The following is a 12,724-nucleotide window of genomic DNA, read 5'->3' as shown; positions in this document are numbered from 1 at the left end:
GAAATCATACACGTTTGCCTTTTGAAACATTATACAAATTCAGAATCTATTTTTATTTATAACATCAGTGACCAGTGGTAGATTGATCAGTAATCAAAAGAAAGATGTTGATTCTTGATTGGTACGAAAGACACCATGTTAATGAGCAGGAAGAAATATTTGACGGATTAAATTTTATGAGTGGTCTTCAATGAATGAGAAATGTCATATCTTGAAGATTAGCTTTCCTCATAGCAGTTAGGTAACTTCAAGGAATGGAGAAAATTATTACTCAGATAAAAAGGAATCTGTTAAAATTAAATATAAAGAGTCTAAAATTAACCACATATACTCTTAGAATGAACTCAAAATCTACTTGGTTTCAATTTAAACTTGTCTTAAACTTAGAACTGGAGAGAGTACACGGTGGGCAAGGCGCTCAGATTTTACACGGCTAACCTTGGTTGTATATGATTCCCTGCCCCCACTCCCCGCAAGCACTGACAGGAGTGATCCTTGAGCACAGAGCCAGAAGTAAGCCCTGAACACTATGGATGTGTTCTCAAAGCAGATCAACAAAAACCACTTAGGACATGTTAAACCTCTTAGTAATCACAAAACACGTACTTAGAAGAAATTAACAAAAGCAGCAAATGGAATCTGATTGCCACATAGACAACAGATACCTAAATCACTTCACTTGTATCACTTGTCATCCTGTTGATCTTCGATTTGTTTGGGCGGGCGCCAGTAACGTCTCCATTTGTCCCTGTCACGAGCTAGTGCAGCCCAATGATACCTGCTTGCTCCAGGAACAGAAAGAGCCTCAAATCGTTCATTCAGGGATTTGACTAAGAAATCTGACCATCTAGTTGGTGGGCTGCCACACAGTCTTCTGACGTCCCGTGTGATCCAGTCGGTAACAGCTCTACTCCAGCGGTCATCTCTGAATCGAACTACATGTCCGGCCCATCTGATTTTTGATGCCTTGGCAAACAAGATAGCGTCCCTGATTCTTGATCATTGACGGAGGTCAGAACTCCGATTCCTTCTCTCACTTGAGTGAGATGTGATACTCCTAGCATAGCTCTTTTGATTCCTCTTTGGGATACCCAAATAGCGTTCTCATCCTGTTTGTGTAGGGCCCAGGTCTCTGAGGCATATGTTAGTGCAGGAAGAACAGTGGAATCGAAAAGATGTGCCCAGAGTCGGAGGTTCTTCATCCTCTTAACCACTTCTTCGACGCTCTTGAAGGCATTGCAGGCTTCTCTCTTCCTCCTGCGCAGTTCTGGCACCAAGTCGTTCCTCATGTTGATTTCTCGACCCAGGTACACATAGCTGCTGCATTCGGAGATATTCGTTCCTTTGAGAGCAAATGGAGCTTCAGGGACTAGTTCGTTTTTCATGAGCAACATCTTGATGAGATTCAGCTGCAATCCGACCTTTTCACACTCGAGGTCAAAGTTGACCAGCATTTGTGCCGCTTGGCTAATGTTTGGCGTTATGAGAACGATGTCATCAGCAAAGCGGAGGTGGCGTAATTGCCGATTGTCTATCTTCACTCCCATTCCTTCCCATTCCAGTTGTCATATGATGTTCTCGAAGGTGGCACTGAAGTGTTTCGGTGAAATGGTATCACCCTGCTGCACTCCTCTCTTTACATCAATGATCACTTCCTTGTAGAATGGTGAGATCCTGGTGATGAATCCACAATACAGCTCGCAGAGGATTTTGACATACTGAGTTTAAACGCCCTATTTGGCTAGGGCTTCGATGACTGCTTCAGTCTCAATAGAATCGAAGGCCTTCTTTAAGTCAATGAACGTTAGACAGAGCGGCATCTTGAACTCTCTCGAAAATTCACTGAGTTTGGTTACTGTGTGGATATGGTCTATCGTGCTGAATCCCCTTTGGAACCCAGCTTGCTCACATGGTTGTCCTTTGTCTAGTGTTCTGCCTATTCAGGATGACACAAGAGAACAACTTGTAGATGACAGACAGCAGGCAGATTGGGCGATAGTTGTCGATGTCATGGATGTCTTCCTTCTTGTACAACAGAACGGTCCTACTGGTTTTCCACTGAGACGGAACCTTGCATTCAGACAGGTAGCATGTAAAGAGCCGAGCCAGTGTATTGATGAGTACTGGGGGCAGATTCTTCAGGTGTTCGGGTCTGACCTTGTCCCGACCAGGTGCTGTACATGTCTTTACCAATGAAACGGTGTGTTGGATTTCGGAAGGGAGAACACTGGGAACGACATATCCATCCTGCGGAATTTGGTATGTGGGCAGGTAGACAAAAGCTGTCAAAGAGATCCGAGTAGAAGTTGTGAATAATCCTCTCCATTGCCTTTCTGGAAGATGTGATAGATCCATCAGGACGTCGGAGGGCAGTCATCTTGGTCTTGTCGTTGGCGAAGGATAGGCGAGCGTTGCGAATACTTTTTCCCGGCTTCTGCTGCACCAGCCAACACTGCTGCTCTTCTCTCTTTGAGGGCTTCCTTCTTCCTTTATCACGTCTCTGCACAGCTTTGTGAGCTCGGACATTAGCTTGTGGTTGCCTGAGGCTCGCGCCAAACCACATTGACGAATGAGCTCGAGAGTTTCCGAAGACAGGTGTCTGTGGCTTTCTCACTCTCGGCATTCTTTGCACAGTCATGGAGGTACTGAACCAGTCGATCATATTCCTCGTCGATGTTGTCAAGGACGGCATCTTCCCACGTTGCTGCAATATTGCCAAAGAGCTCCCAGTTGGTGGTCATTCTGGGTGTTGCCTTCTTAGACATAAATTTTGCAGACCTTTCTCCCTGCTCTGTGAAGCAGAATTTTGCATGAAGGAGACAGTGGTCCGATCCCATTTTGAATTTTGGAACAATAGCGACGCTGGTCAGGCAAAACCTTCGATTGAATATGATGTGGTCAATTTCATTGTGGAACTGTCCACCGGGAGACTCCCATGTCCAGCGTTTAGATTTGGCCTTCTGGACCTTTGAGTTACCATGGATGATCTTGGTCGACATGATGCATTCAGGAAGTCTCTTCACCCTGATCGTTCCATTCTAGGCCATGTGTCCCAATGTGGAGTTCTTTCGGCGACCTTCTCGGACCTATCTTGGCATTAAAATCACCAACAATGATCTTGTAGAAGGTGTGGTCTTCTTTATAGAACTTCTCCAGGTCCATGTAGAACCTCTCAATTTCTTCTTCATCGTAGTTAGAAGTTGGTGCGTAGACGACAAAGATAGAAACTGCAGGCAGTGAGCCACATCTATTCAAGCGTAATCCTCTGATTCGGGTTGTTAGGCATTCGAATGAATCAATGCTCATGGCCAAGTTCCTGTTGACAAGGACACCGACGCCACCGATGCCTCTGTTGTCACATGTTCTAAGGAACAATTCTTCTCCAGTGACGAAAATGGCGTGATGTGATTGATGTCTTCTCATTTCGGTCAGACCAATAATGTCGTCCTTGATCTTCTGCGCTTGCACCATCAGGTCCTCGATGGATGCTTCTGATGCCAGCATACGTGCGTTGAAAGTACAGACAATCATTTTAGTCTTTCTTTGTTTTGGCAGTCTAGTTCGTCCCTGAGATTTTTTCAGCCTCTTCCTGCTCATCTTTCTTAATGGTGCTGGATTGGGGGCTCTTTTGGTGTCAGGTGAATGAGACCAATTGTTGTTACTGTTGTTGGCTTATCGAATACGCCACAGGTAGCTTGTTAGGCTCTGCCATACGTGCAGTATACTCTCGGTAGCTTGCCGGGCTCTCCAAGAAGGACAGAGGCTTTTACGGCAGCCTCCAATAGCCCTTAGAGGTGCTACCATGGTTCACACCATATTTGAACCCTATCAAATATGGTGCGGGAATAATGGATATTAAGTGTCTTATGGTGTGTCACGCGGCCACAAAGTGACCTGGAGAGCGGCCTGGAGCGTGGCGGTGGCTGGGTAGTGGATGTAGTGGGGGTCAGCCAGTGAGGTATTTATCTGGCTTGGGTAGGGTGGGGCATCTGGGTTTGACTTCCTCCCTCAGATGCCGGAGATTGGAGGAGGCAGACAGAGGATCTTGTTTCCAGGTCTCGTTGAACCTGGTTTTGTGGGCTTCACTCGTGCTTGAGGTTCGGCCCAAGTGTCCAAAGAGAGGCCTGGAGCGTGGCGGTGGCTGGGTAGTGGATGTAGTGGGGTATCTTCCACTACCCAGATATCTAAATAATGGAAGAAAATGAGGAAAGTACAAAATAACATATTACAGCTACTCCCAGAACCCACATAGAAAATTACAAATTATTTTTATCAGTGATTTTATTAAATTTCAATAGCGTAATAAATTTACCAATCAAAAGAGTGGTGGACTTTTCCCTTCTGCGCGCCAGTGAAGATCCTGGTGTCGCCATGGGCCGTCGACCCGCCCGGTGCTATCGGTACTGTAAAAACAAGCCATATCCGAAGTCTCGCTTCTGTCGAGGCGTCCCAGATGCCAAGATCCGCATCTTCGACTTAGGCAGGAAGAAGGCCAAGGTGGACGAGTTCCCGCTTTGTGGCCACATGGTGTCGGATGAGTACGAGCAGCTTTCTTCGGAAGCTCTGGAGGCCGCCCGCATTTGTGCCAACAAGTACATGGTGAAAAGCTGCGGCAAGGATGGCTTCCACGTCCGAGTGCGTCTGCACCCCTTCCACGTCATCCGTATCAACAAGATGCTGTCCTGCGCTGGGGCCGACAGGCTCCAAACAGGTATGCGGGGAGCCTTCGGAAAGCCCCAGGGCACAGTGGCCAGGGTCCACATTGGCCAGGTCATCATGTCCATCCGCACCAAACTGCAGAACAAGGAGCATGTGATTGAGGCTCTCCGTCGGGCCAAGTTCAAGTTTCCTGGTCGCCAGAAGATCCACATCTCCAAAAAGTGGGGTTTCACCAAGTTCAACGCGGATGAGTTTGAAGACATGGTAGCAGAGAAGCGGCTCATCCCGGATGGCTGTGGCGTCAAATACATCCCCAACCGTGGGCCTCTGGACAAGTGGCGGGCACTGCACTCCTGAGAGTCTTGGAGCTGTGCCCTCCAGTCCCTGTTCCCCACCCCAGCACCCAAGCTCCCCATCCCACCCGCCACAATAAAACTTGGTTCTTAATCAAGAAAGAAAAAAAAAGAGTGGTGGGATGAGTCAGAAAACTAAATCTTGTCTACTGTTTATAAGAGGCCTCTTGAGCTCAGTGACAAACATAGATTCAAAGAAAAAAAGGTAATAAAACAATCATGCACGCACATGGTAGTCTTAAAAAGACAGGGACCACTGTACTCAGTCAATATAGTTTTAACTGGAAAATATATCAGTAGATAGGGTTGAACTTACGTCTCTTGGATTAAGAAAATCAATCTGTCAGGAGTTTTTCTTTAACAGATCCACACCTAGTGCAGGAGCATCAAAATATGCAAAGCAAGTAATAATGGGCCTGGATAGAGACATGAACAGCAAGAATGACAGATTGGTCAGCTAGAAAACAAAGAACACCTTAAAACGAGAGGGACCAGATGTACTTAATAGATGTTTATAGAATTCTCCTCCTCCAAAAAGCTGAAAACATTTTTCGCAAGTATATGTGGAACATCCTCAAGGGTATGCCACATTTACCTTTGTTTTTTTTGTTTTTTGTTTGTTTTGTTTTTTTGGGTCACACCCGGTGATGCACACTCCTGGCTCATGGACTCAGGAATTAACTCCTGGCAGTGCTCAGGGGACCATATAGGATGCTGGGAATTGAATCTGGGTCAGCCACGTGCAAGGCAAATGCCCTACACGCTGTGCTATTGCTCCAGCCCCAGATACACCACATTTTGGAACACAAAACAAAACTTGACTCAAAATGCATCACAGATTTGGATGGATGTTAGACCTCAAACCACAAAATACATAGAAGAAAATACAGAAAACACTGCATGGAAACTGGTTTCCGTGTTGTCTTCAGAGATTGAACTCCAGTAGCAAGGGAAATAATTACATGAAATGATCTCAAACTGAAAAGGCAAAGAAGCAGTCACCCAAACCAAAAGATACCCTAGAGACTGGGTGAAAATATTCTTAGCCACTTTGCTATTGCTCCAGTTGCTCAAGTTTGCTCTTTTCTAAAATTGGCTAGTAAAGACTAGAAGAGGCTGTTACTTCTTTAAGCAACTCAAGACCTTGAGGAGCTTGAAAATCAAGAAAACATGATTGTTTCAAAGGAGCACAGTAATTTTCCAGTAACATACCTCAAAGAAATAGATTATGAATTGCTTGACAAATGACTTAAATTTGTCATAGGCAGCCCATTTATCTACAAGAGAGCATAGAACTCAGTGAAAATCAGGAAGATATTACATGAACAAAATCAGATTCAACCAAGAGATAGAAATTATAAGGTGCTCAAGGAACCAAGGACGGGATTCAGTGATGGAGTGCAAGATTGCATTTGTGATGCCCTGGGTTTGGTTCTTGGTCCTGCCCCCCCCCCAAAAAAAAAGTACTCAAATGTTATAGCAGGTTTACTCAAATAGTATTAACTTATAAGAAATATCAATAACATGATAAATGAATAAATTGTTAAGGAACCATTTTTTTTCTTTTTGGGTCACACCCAGCGATGCTCAGGGGTTACTCTTGGCTCTGCACTCAGGACTCACTCCTGGCAGTGTTCGGGGGACCATATGGGATGCCGAGGATTGAACCCGGGTTGGCCACATGCAGGGATTGAGAGAGAGAGAGAGAGAGAGAGAGAGAGAGAGAGAGAGAGAGAGACTGGAATGTACCTAAGTCACATTGTAGTAGTGGTTACTTCAGTGAAGTTGTTTTTTGGGGTAAGGAGAATATTTATTTTTTTTGTGTATATGGGAGAGGCCTCCTATGCAATGATCAGTGGCCTCGGGGCCATTCTCAACTGACCCTTAGCAGTTTAATTCCAAGGCTAGAATGTGCTCTTTGGGCTCTTTGCTACTAGGGATTGCTTAGGCCGTCCTGGAGGTTCTAGGGGCCCTACAGGGTTGCACCCAATGGTGTTGGGATTCAAACTCAGGGTGGGTACATGCTAGGCTGTGTCTTAGTCCTTAGCCTGGCCCCCTGGGCCAAGTGTTTTGTTTGTATTTTTGAACAGGCCAGGGAACAAGCTATTTCTAAAGTCACCTAATTTTTGCCACATACTTCATTTCTAAGTCCATCCCATTAGAGATGGGAGCCTGGAACTCTCTCCCAACTTGAGATTTAACCTTATGGTATAGGCCTGTTGCCTATTGCTGTTTCCCTGGTCTTTTTCCTCTTACTGGGGTTGTAGGATAACATAGTCTCAGGTAGTTTAGGTTTATTGGGTTACTCCCTTCACGGTGCTCCCATTCCTCTTTGTTTATTTATAGCTTCTTTCTTAGTGTTCTGTTGACTGTAAATACTGTTTTCCTCTTCTCCTTGAGTCCTTTGCATAGTTTATTCAGAGCAATATCCTTTTTGTATGGACACAGGAAGACTTAGCAAATGCTATGCTTTTATAACCTGGGAGTCATTTGACTCTACATGATATTTTCCTCCTGGGCATCTGTTCTCTCTCAACCTAAGCCTCAGCTGCCCTTACTTCCTAGCACCCCCAAAAGCAAGGTCCAGACGAGAGACGAGACAGACCCAGGGCAAGCGGTGAGTTGTGTTCTACCCTGGCATCGAGATGGGCCTGGCCTAAGTGCCTAATGCTTAACTATGAGTTAAGAGCTTGATCATGGACAAATGTTGTCATGATCCAAACAGTGATAACTAGATTTGGACCCTGCTAGGGTGAGGAATGATTAATCTGGCCTGAGTGCTGTGGTCTGAGTCTGTGGCAAGATGTTGCCAGGAGAGCTGCCTTGCAAGCCTCAATGTATCTCTTGCTCTGTCCATACAAAAATAACTAGTATTAAGATGTTAATAAGTGTTTGGACTAAGGAAAGGGAAAAAACCTTAAGAGTCAGGAAGGGCTTTGGAATGCCCTGCCCTCAGGAAGGGCTTTCTTATGTTGATATTGCTACCTGGCTGGGTGTAGCCTAGAGGGCAAGGTGGGAGAGACAAGTAGGAGGAGAGACGAGAAAATTGAGAGAGGCTGCAGTTGATGCAGAGAGAAGGCCGGAGTTGGGAATGTGGGAGATGAGAAAGATGGAAGATTGAATAAACAGTAACTAATCAGCAACCAGCTTGGTCCTCATTCTTCCTTCGCCTGTCCTTGACCACCGGTCGTCCTGATCCAGTCCACACACTGCAGTTCCAGAGCACCAAACTCGATTGGTGAGACAGAGCTGCCGGGCTGCAGAGCCCTGGAGTGCACGCGCCCCTCGGCGTGCCTTAGTTTTTTACATGGGGTGTTACAGAATAATAGCTATTCTTTGTCACTTTCCCTCTGAGCTGAGGTCTCTGTGGTTTACAAGCGAAAATATTTAATAATTTCAAATATACGGGTCAAAGAGATAGTATAGTGAGCAGGATACTTGTCTTGCACACAGCTGATTTAAATTTGATGCCCAGCATCCCATATGGTTCCCTGAGCCCCCCATAAAGTCAGAATTTACAGTGGTTAAGTTTGGTCACTGATTGCCAAGAAACAAAGGGTGATAGGAGATGGGTGATATAGTGATCCCTGAGCTCTGAATTAGAACTAAGCCCTGACCTTGCAACATGTGTCTCCCCCAACACTAAAAAAAAAAAAAATCCAAATATATTGAGGGTGTTAAAAGTGTAGGCCTATAATAAAGCCCTTAAAAATAGTGCCACACCCAGTGGTGCTAAGGGTAGGGGGATACTCCTAGTGATGCTTTACCTTGAGGGCACCTGCCTGATGGTTTTGGTGCCCATCCCTAATGTGCTTAGTGCCCACCAGGGTTCCACCCAGAGGGACTCATGATCTCACACATGGTCTTCCACTTGAGTTATCTCTTCAAGCCTAGAAAGGCCTCTTTTTACCACACAGGCAAAACAGCCATTATTCTTGTATCACAAAATTTTAAGAATTCCTTGGTCATGAATAACTTTGTAATTCATGGTGATTCAATAAAACAATTTTTAATTAAAAAAATTTCCTGACTCTGCATTCAGGAATTACTCCTAGCAGGACTCAGGGGACCATATGAGATGCCTGGGATTCAACCTGAGTTGGCTGCACACAAGGCAAGTGCCTTATTCACTGTACTCACTCCGGCTCTAAAAAATTTTTTTTAAGAATCAACTTCAGAGAGTGACAGACATAGAATGACTGCACTCATTTGTAGAATATAGAATATCATAATATAAACCTAACACCCAAGGACAGTAGAGACAAGGGCCGGGAAAATTGCTGCAGGGTTGGAAGCCCGCCTTATGAGCTGGGGGAGAAGGCAGCTGAGATAGAGAAGGTATAACTAAGTCAGTGATGGTAGGAGGGATCGCCCGGGATGGGAGATGGTGTGCTGAAAATAGATAAAGGACCAACTATGATGACCTCTCAGTATCTGTATTGCAAATCATAGTACCCATAACTAGAGAGAGAGTAAGATGGAAATCGTATGCCATAGCAGCAGGGGGAGGGGTGGGATTGGGGGAGGGAGGGATACTGGGGACATTGGTGGTAGAATGGGTGTTCAATCATTATATGACTGAAATTCAAACATGAAATTTTGTAACTGTAGTTCATGGTGATTCAATTAAAAATAAATAAAAGAACCACCTTAAAGTTTCTTAGCTTGTAACTATCTCATGGTGATTCAATAAAATTAAAAAAGAAAAAGAACCAACTTAAAGTTTCTTTTCCATAAATTGCTTCTTCCTTCCTGTATAAGAAATGTGATATAAAAATAGACTACTTCCAAGTTTCCTTTGTCTCTTAACATTTTGGAAATACCTGTTATTTGGGTAACATAAAACATAGCATTTGCTTTCTTTTGTTTTGGGACCTCACCTGTGTTTAGATCATTCCTGGCAATGCTCAGAGGATCATATGGTACCAGGGATCTAACCCAGATCCTGGTTCTCATGCAGCTCACTATCCATTGAGCTTTCTCTTTGGTCTCAGATATTTCCATAGACATTATTATATGGATAATAGGTTCCCAGGCTACCCCATAAAAGTATTTTGAACTACCAGTGTACCTATAATTGCCCATATATAGCTTTATTCAGCTATGTCTAATGACAAATTGTCACTTCTGAAGTGATTCTAATTTTCTTCACCATCCTGTCCAGTAACTTGGAAGCATACCAAAGACTGTTAAAGAAATAAACTAAATCTTGCATATCAGCCACACCTATGTCTACCCATTTTTTTTTCAATGAAGGGAACATATCTAGTTGTTTCATGTCTTTATGTCTAGTTCTCCTGTAAAGACAAGGTAGTCAGATCAGTGGTTCAGTTTATAGCTGTCGTATCAGATTTAATAAAGGTTTTCTTAGCCAGACATTGAGAGCTTTTGTTTTGGAGTAACTTTTGATTCTTGGTAGATGTATCTTGTAATGGAAGTAGAAATTTATTATCTTAACTATCTACTGCAGCTAGGTTCCAGTGGTCTTCGGCCACTGGGAGCTTTGCTCGGAGTGGGGAGGGGAGCTGGAGCCCATACCCTTCGAGGGGCCCTGGGTAAGACAGCCAGGCGTGCGAGCAAGAGACTCTCTGAATCACTCTCTTCTGAGAGCTTGCTTTTAAGTCTCTCTCTGGATGTCGGCCGTTGATGGGATTACACACACCTGGGTTCCTCTTCTGGTATCTTCATGCATGAGGCCTGTCCGAACATGTGGAGAGGGGCCTCCAGCATGGCTGCAGCTGTTCCGGTGGTCTTCAGCCACTGGGAGCTCTACTCGGCGTGGAGAGGGAAGCTGGAGACCATCCCCTCCAAGGGGCCCCGAGGAAGACAGCCAGGTATGCGGGCAAGAGACTCATAGCTGCAGCCATGCTGGAGGCCCCTCTCCACATGAGCCTGCCCGAGAAATCGGTGATTAACGGGATATTGTGATTGTGATTGTGAACTATCTACAGAAGTAGGTACTTCAGGGCCAGGGATGTAACTGAGTCTGAGTCATACTGCTTCCCTTGCATGTGTGAGGTCCTGAGTTTGATCCCTGAGTTTGAAAATAGTGCTTATTATTGTTATTCTGTAAATATACCTTTTAGACAGCTGAGATTCTACAGCATCATGGAGCAAACCCTAATCAGAAGGATAAAAAACAGAACGCCACTTTGGATAAAACAGGTAATGTGACAATGCTAAAATCTTACGGTACTACTGAGACTGATAACAGAGATGAGAATAATACTATAGATACTGGTACGTAAGTCAATATTGTTTGCTATTATCTGTGGTTATGTACTTCTGCTCTGAAAAATCCTTGTATTTATGGTGTATCTAATGTTATAACTGGATGGATACTTTATGTTTATTATGCTTTTGGAAAGCATTGTTTATTTTCAGATTTAGCATTTCCAAGCTTTATGTAATTTATAAAGGTTTATAATCTTGTTGAATTGCAGTTTTATAATGAAACTCAATATTTCATTAAGCAAATTTTAATTTTACTAACATTGGGACTGAAATAAGTATGTAGCTAAAACTACACAGATTACTTTTTCCTGGGACTGGAAAAGGAAAATATTTCATTAAAGTCTTTACAACCAAGATTCCAGTACTTGAGATTTCTAATGATTAATGCAAGAACCAGATTGATACCAATTTTAAAGATTTTTAATATTCTAATACTAGAAGTTGAATTTGTTAAGCAGGATAATATTGTGAAAAGATTATCAGATAGTGAAAATAATATTTTTGGAGAATGTACAACAAAATTTTAATGAGCTAATTTTTCACATTTATAATAAATTTTATATTAGTTTGCATTTAAATAATATAATTAGAGAACAACACCAAGATGGCAGTAGAAGAGGTTTCTCTTTTGCTCCCAAGATGATTAATTAACAACCCGAAGAAGCCTGCCCCATAAACAATAAAACAAACATCCTGGGCCAGAGAGAGAATAAAGGGGTTAAGGTGCTTGCCTTGCATGCCACTGGCCCCAGTTTTGTAGCTGGCACTGTAGGTGGAAATGAGCAAATTCTTTGGAAAGATTAATAAAATAGATCTATAAAAGTTTTAATGAGGTACACCATGTAAAGAGAAAACCACAAATACCATCAAAATAAAAGAAGTGATGTTTCAGTGGATAGTATACACATATAAAGGATGAGAGTGTGGTAAACAGTTACATAGCAAAAAAGAATTTTGCACTGGGTTCATACAGAGATTGAGTATGGCGACCCAGATGAAAGAGTTTGATGTCAAGGAATGTGATGAAAGTTCAGTCAGTGTTAGTCAACTGATAATAATAACTAAGGTGCTAATAAACCAACATTTTATAATTTTAGACTTTATTACTTCTTTTCCTGTCACCATTACAGTTGATAGAATGAAGCTAAATTTTTGTGAATTCTATTTATGCTCTCTAATTTTCTTTTCAAAGTACAAATTCCTTTTGCTCAGTCAAAAAGATGTAAGCAGCGTATTTATGATGACCACAAAACTATTGATCCACCTTGTCTTACACGCCAAAGACGGACAAGACAAATTCATCCTGTGGTGAGTGAAGTTAAAATCCTTCCACTCTTCAGCCTAAAAAAAGGCATTCTTAGAACCAGCCAATTGGCAATTGGCAGATTACTTTTCACTTCAAGCATTTTAAGACAAACAAGTTTAAAAATTGGTTAATATATTTAACCCATATACCAAGTGTTTAATTTTGATGACCA

At 43.1% G+C, this 12,724-nt stretch overlaps 2 protein-coding genes across 2 annotated transcripts in view; both read left to right on the top strand.

Moving 5' to 3' along the window:
* ANKRD31 (ankyrin repeat domain 31) overlaps positions 1-12,724 on the top strand; it is a 93,538-nt gene that overhangs the window by 50,231 nt on the left and 30,583 nt on the right. Inside the window, exons 18-19 of the mRNA XM_055126517.1 lie at positions 11,099-11,252; positions 12,439-12,554. Coding sequence (XP_054982492.1) covers positions 11,099-11,252; positions 12,439-12,554 — 270 coding nt within the window. The remainder of the gene's footprint in view (positions 1-11,098; positions 11,253-12,438; positions 12,555-12,724) is intronic.
* Positions 4,340-5,109, top strand: LOC129405141 (60S ribosomal protein L10-like). Its single transcript, XM_055140855.1, has one exon. It carries the CDS (start codon positions 4,372-4,374, stop codon positions 5,014-5,016), a length of 645 nt encoding a protein of 214 aa, XP_054996830.1. The 5' UTR covers positions 4,340-4,371; the 3' UTR covers positions 5,017-5,109.

This window comes from Sorex araneus, chromosome 1 (assembly GCF_027595985.1).
Source record: "Sorex araneus isolate mSorAra2 chromosome 1, mSorAra2.pri, whole genome shotgun sequence".
Classification (NCBI taxonomy): domain Eukaryota; kingdom Metazoa; phylum Chordata; class Mammalia; order Eulipotyphla; family Soricidae; genus Sorex; species Sorex araneus.
The sequence above is the reverse complement of the archived record's forward strand: the minus strand, read 5'-3'. Positions and strand labels throughout refer to the sequence as shown.

Coding starts and splice junctions, on each gene's coding strand:
- LOC129405141 (XM_055140855.1), top strand. CDS start 4,372: ATGGGCCGTCGACCCGCCCGGTGCTATCGGTACTGTAAAAACAAGCCA.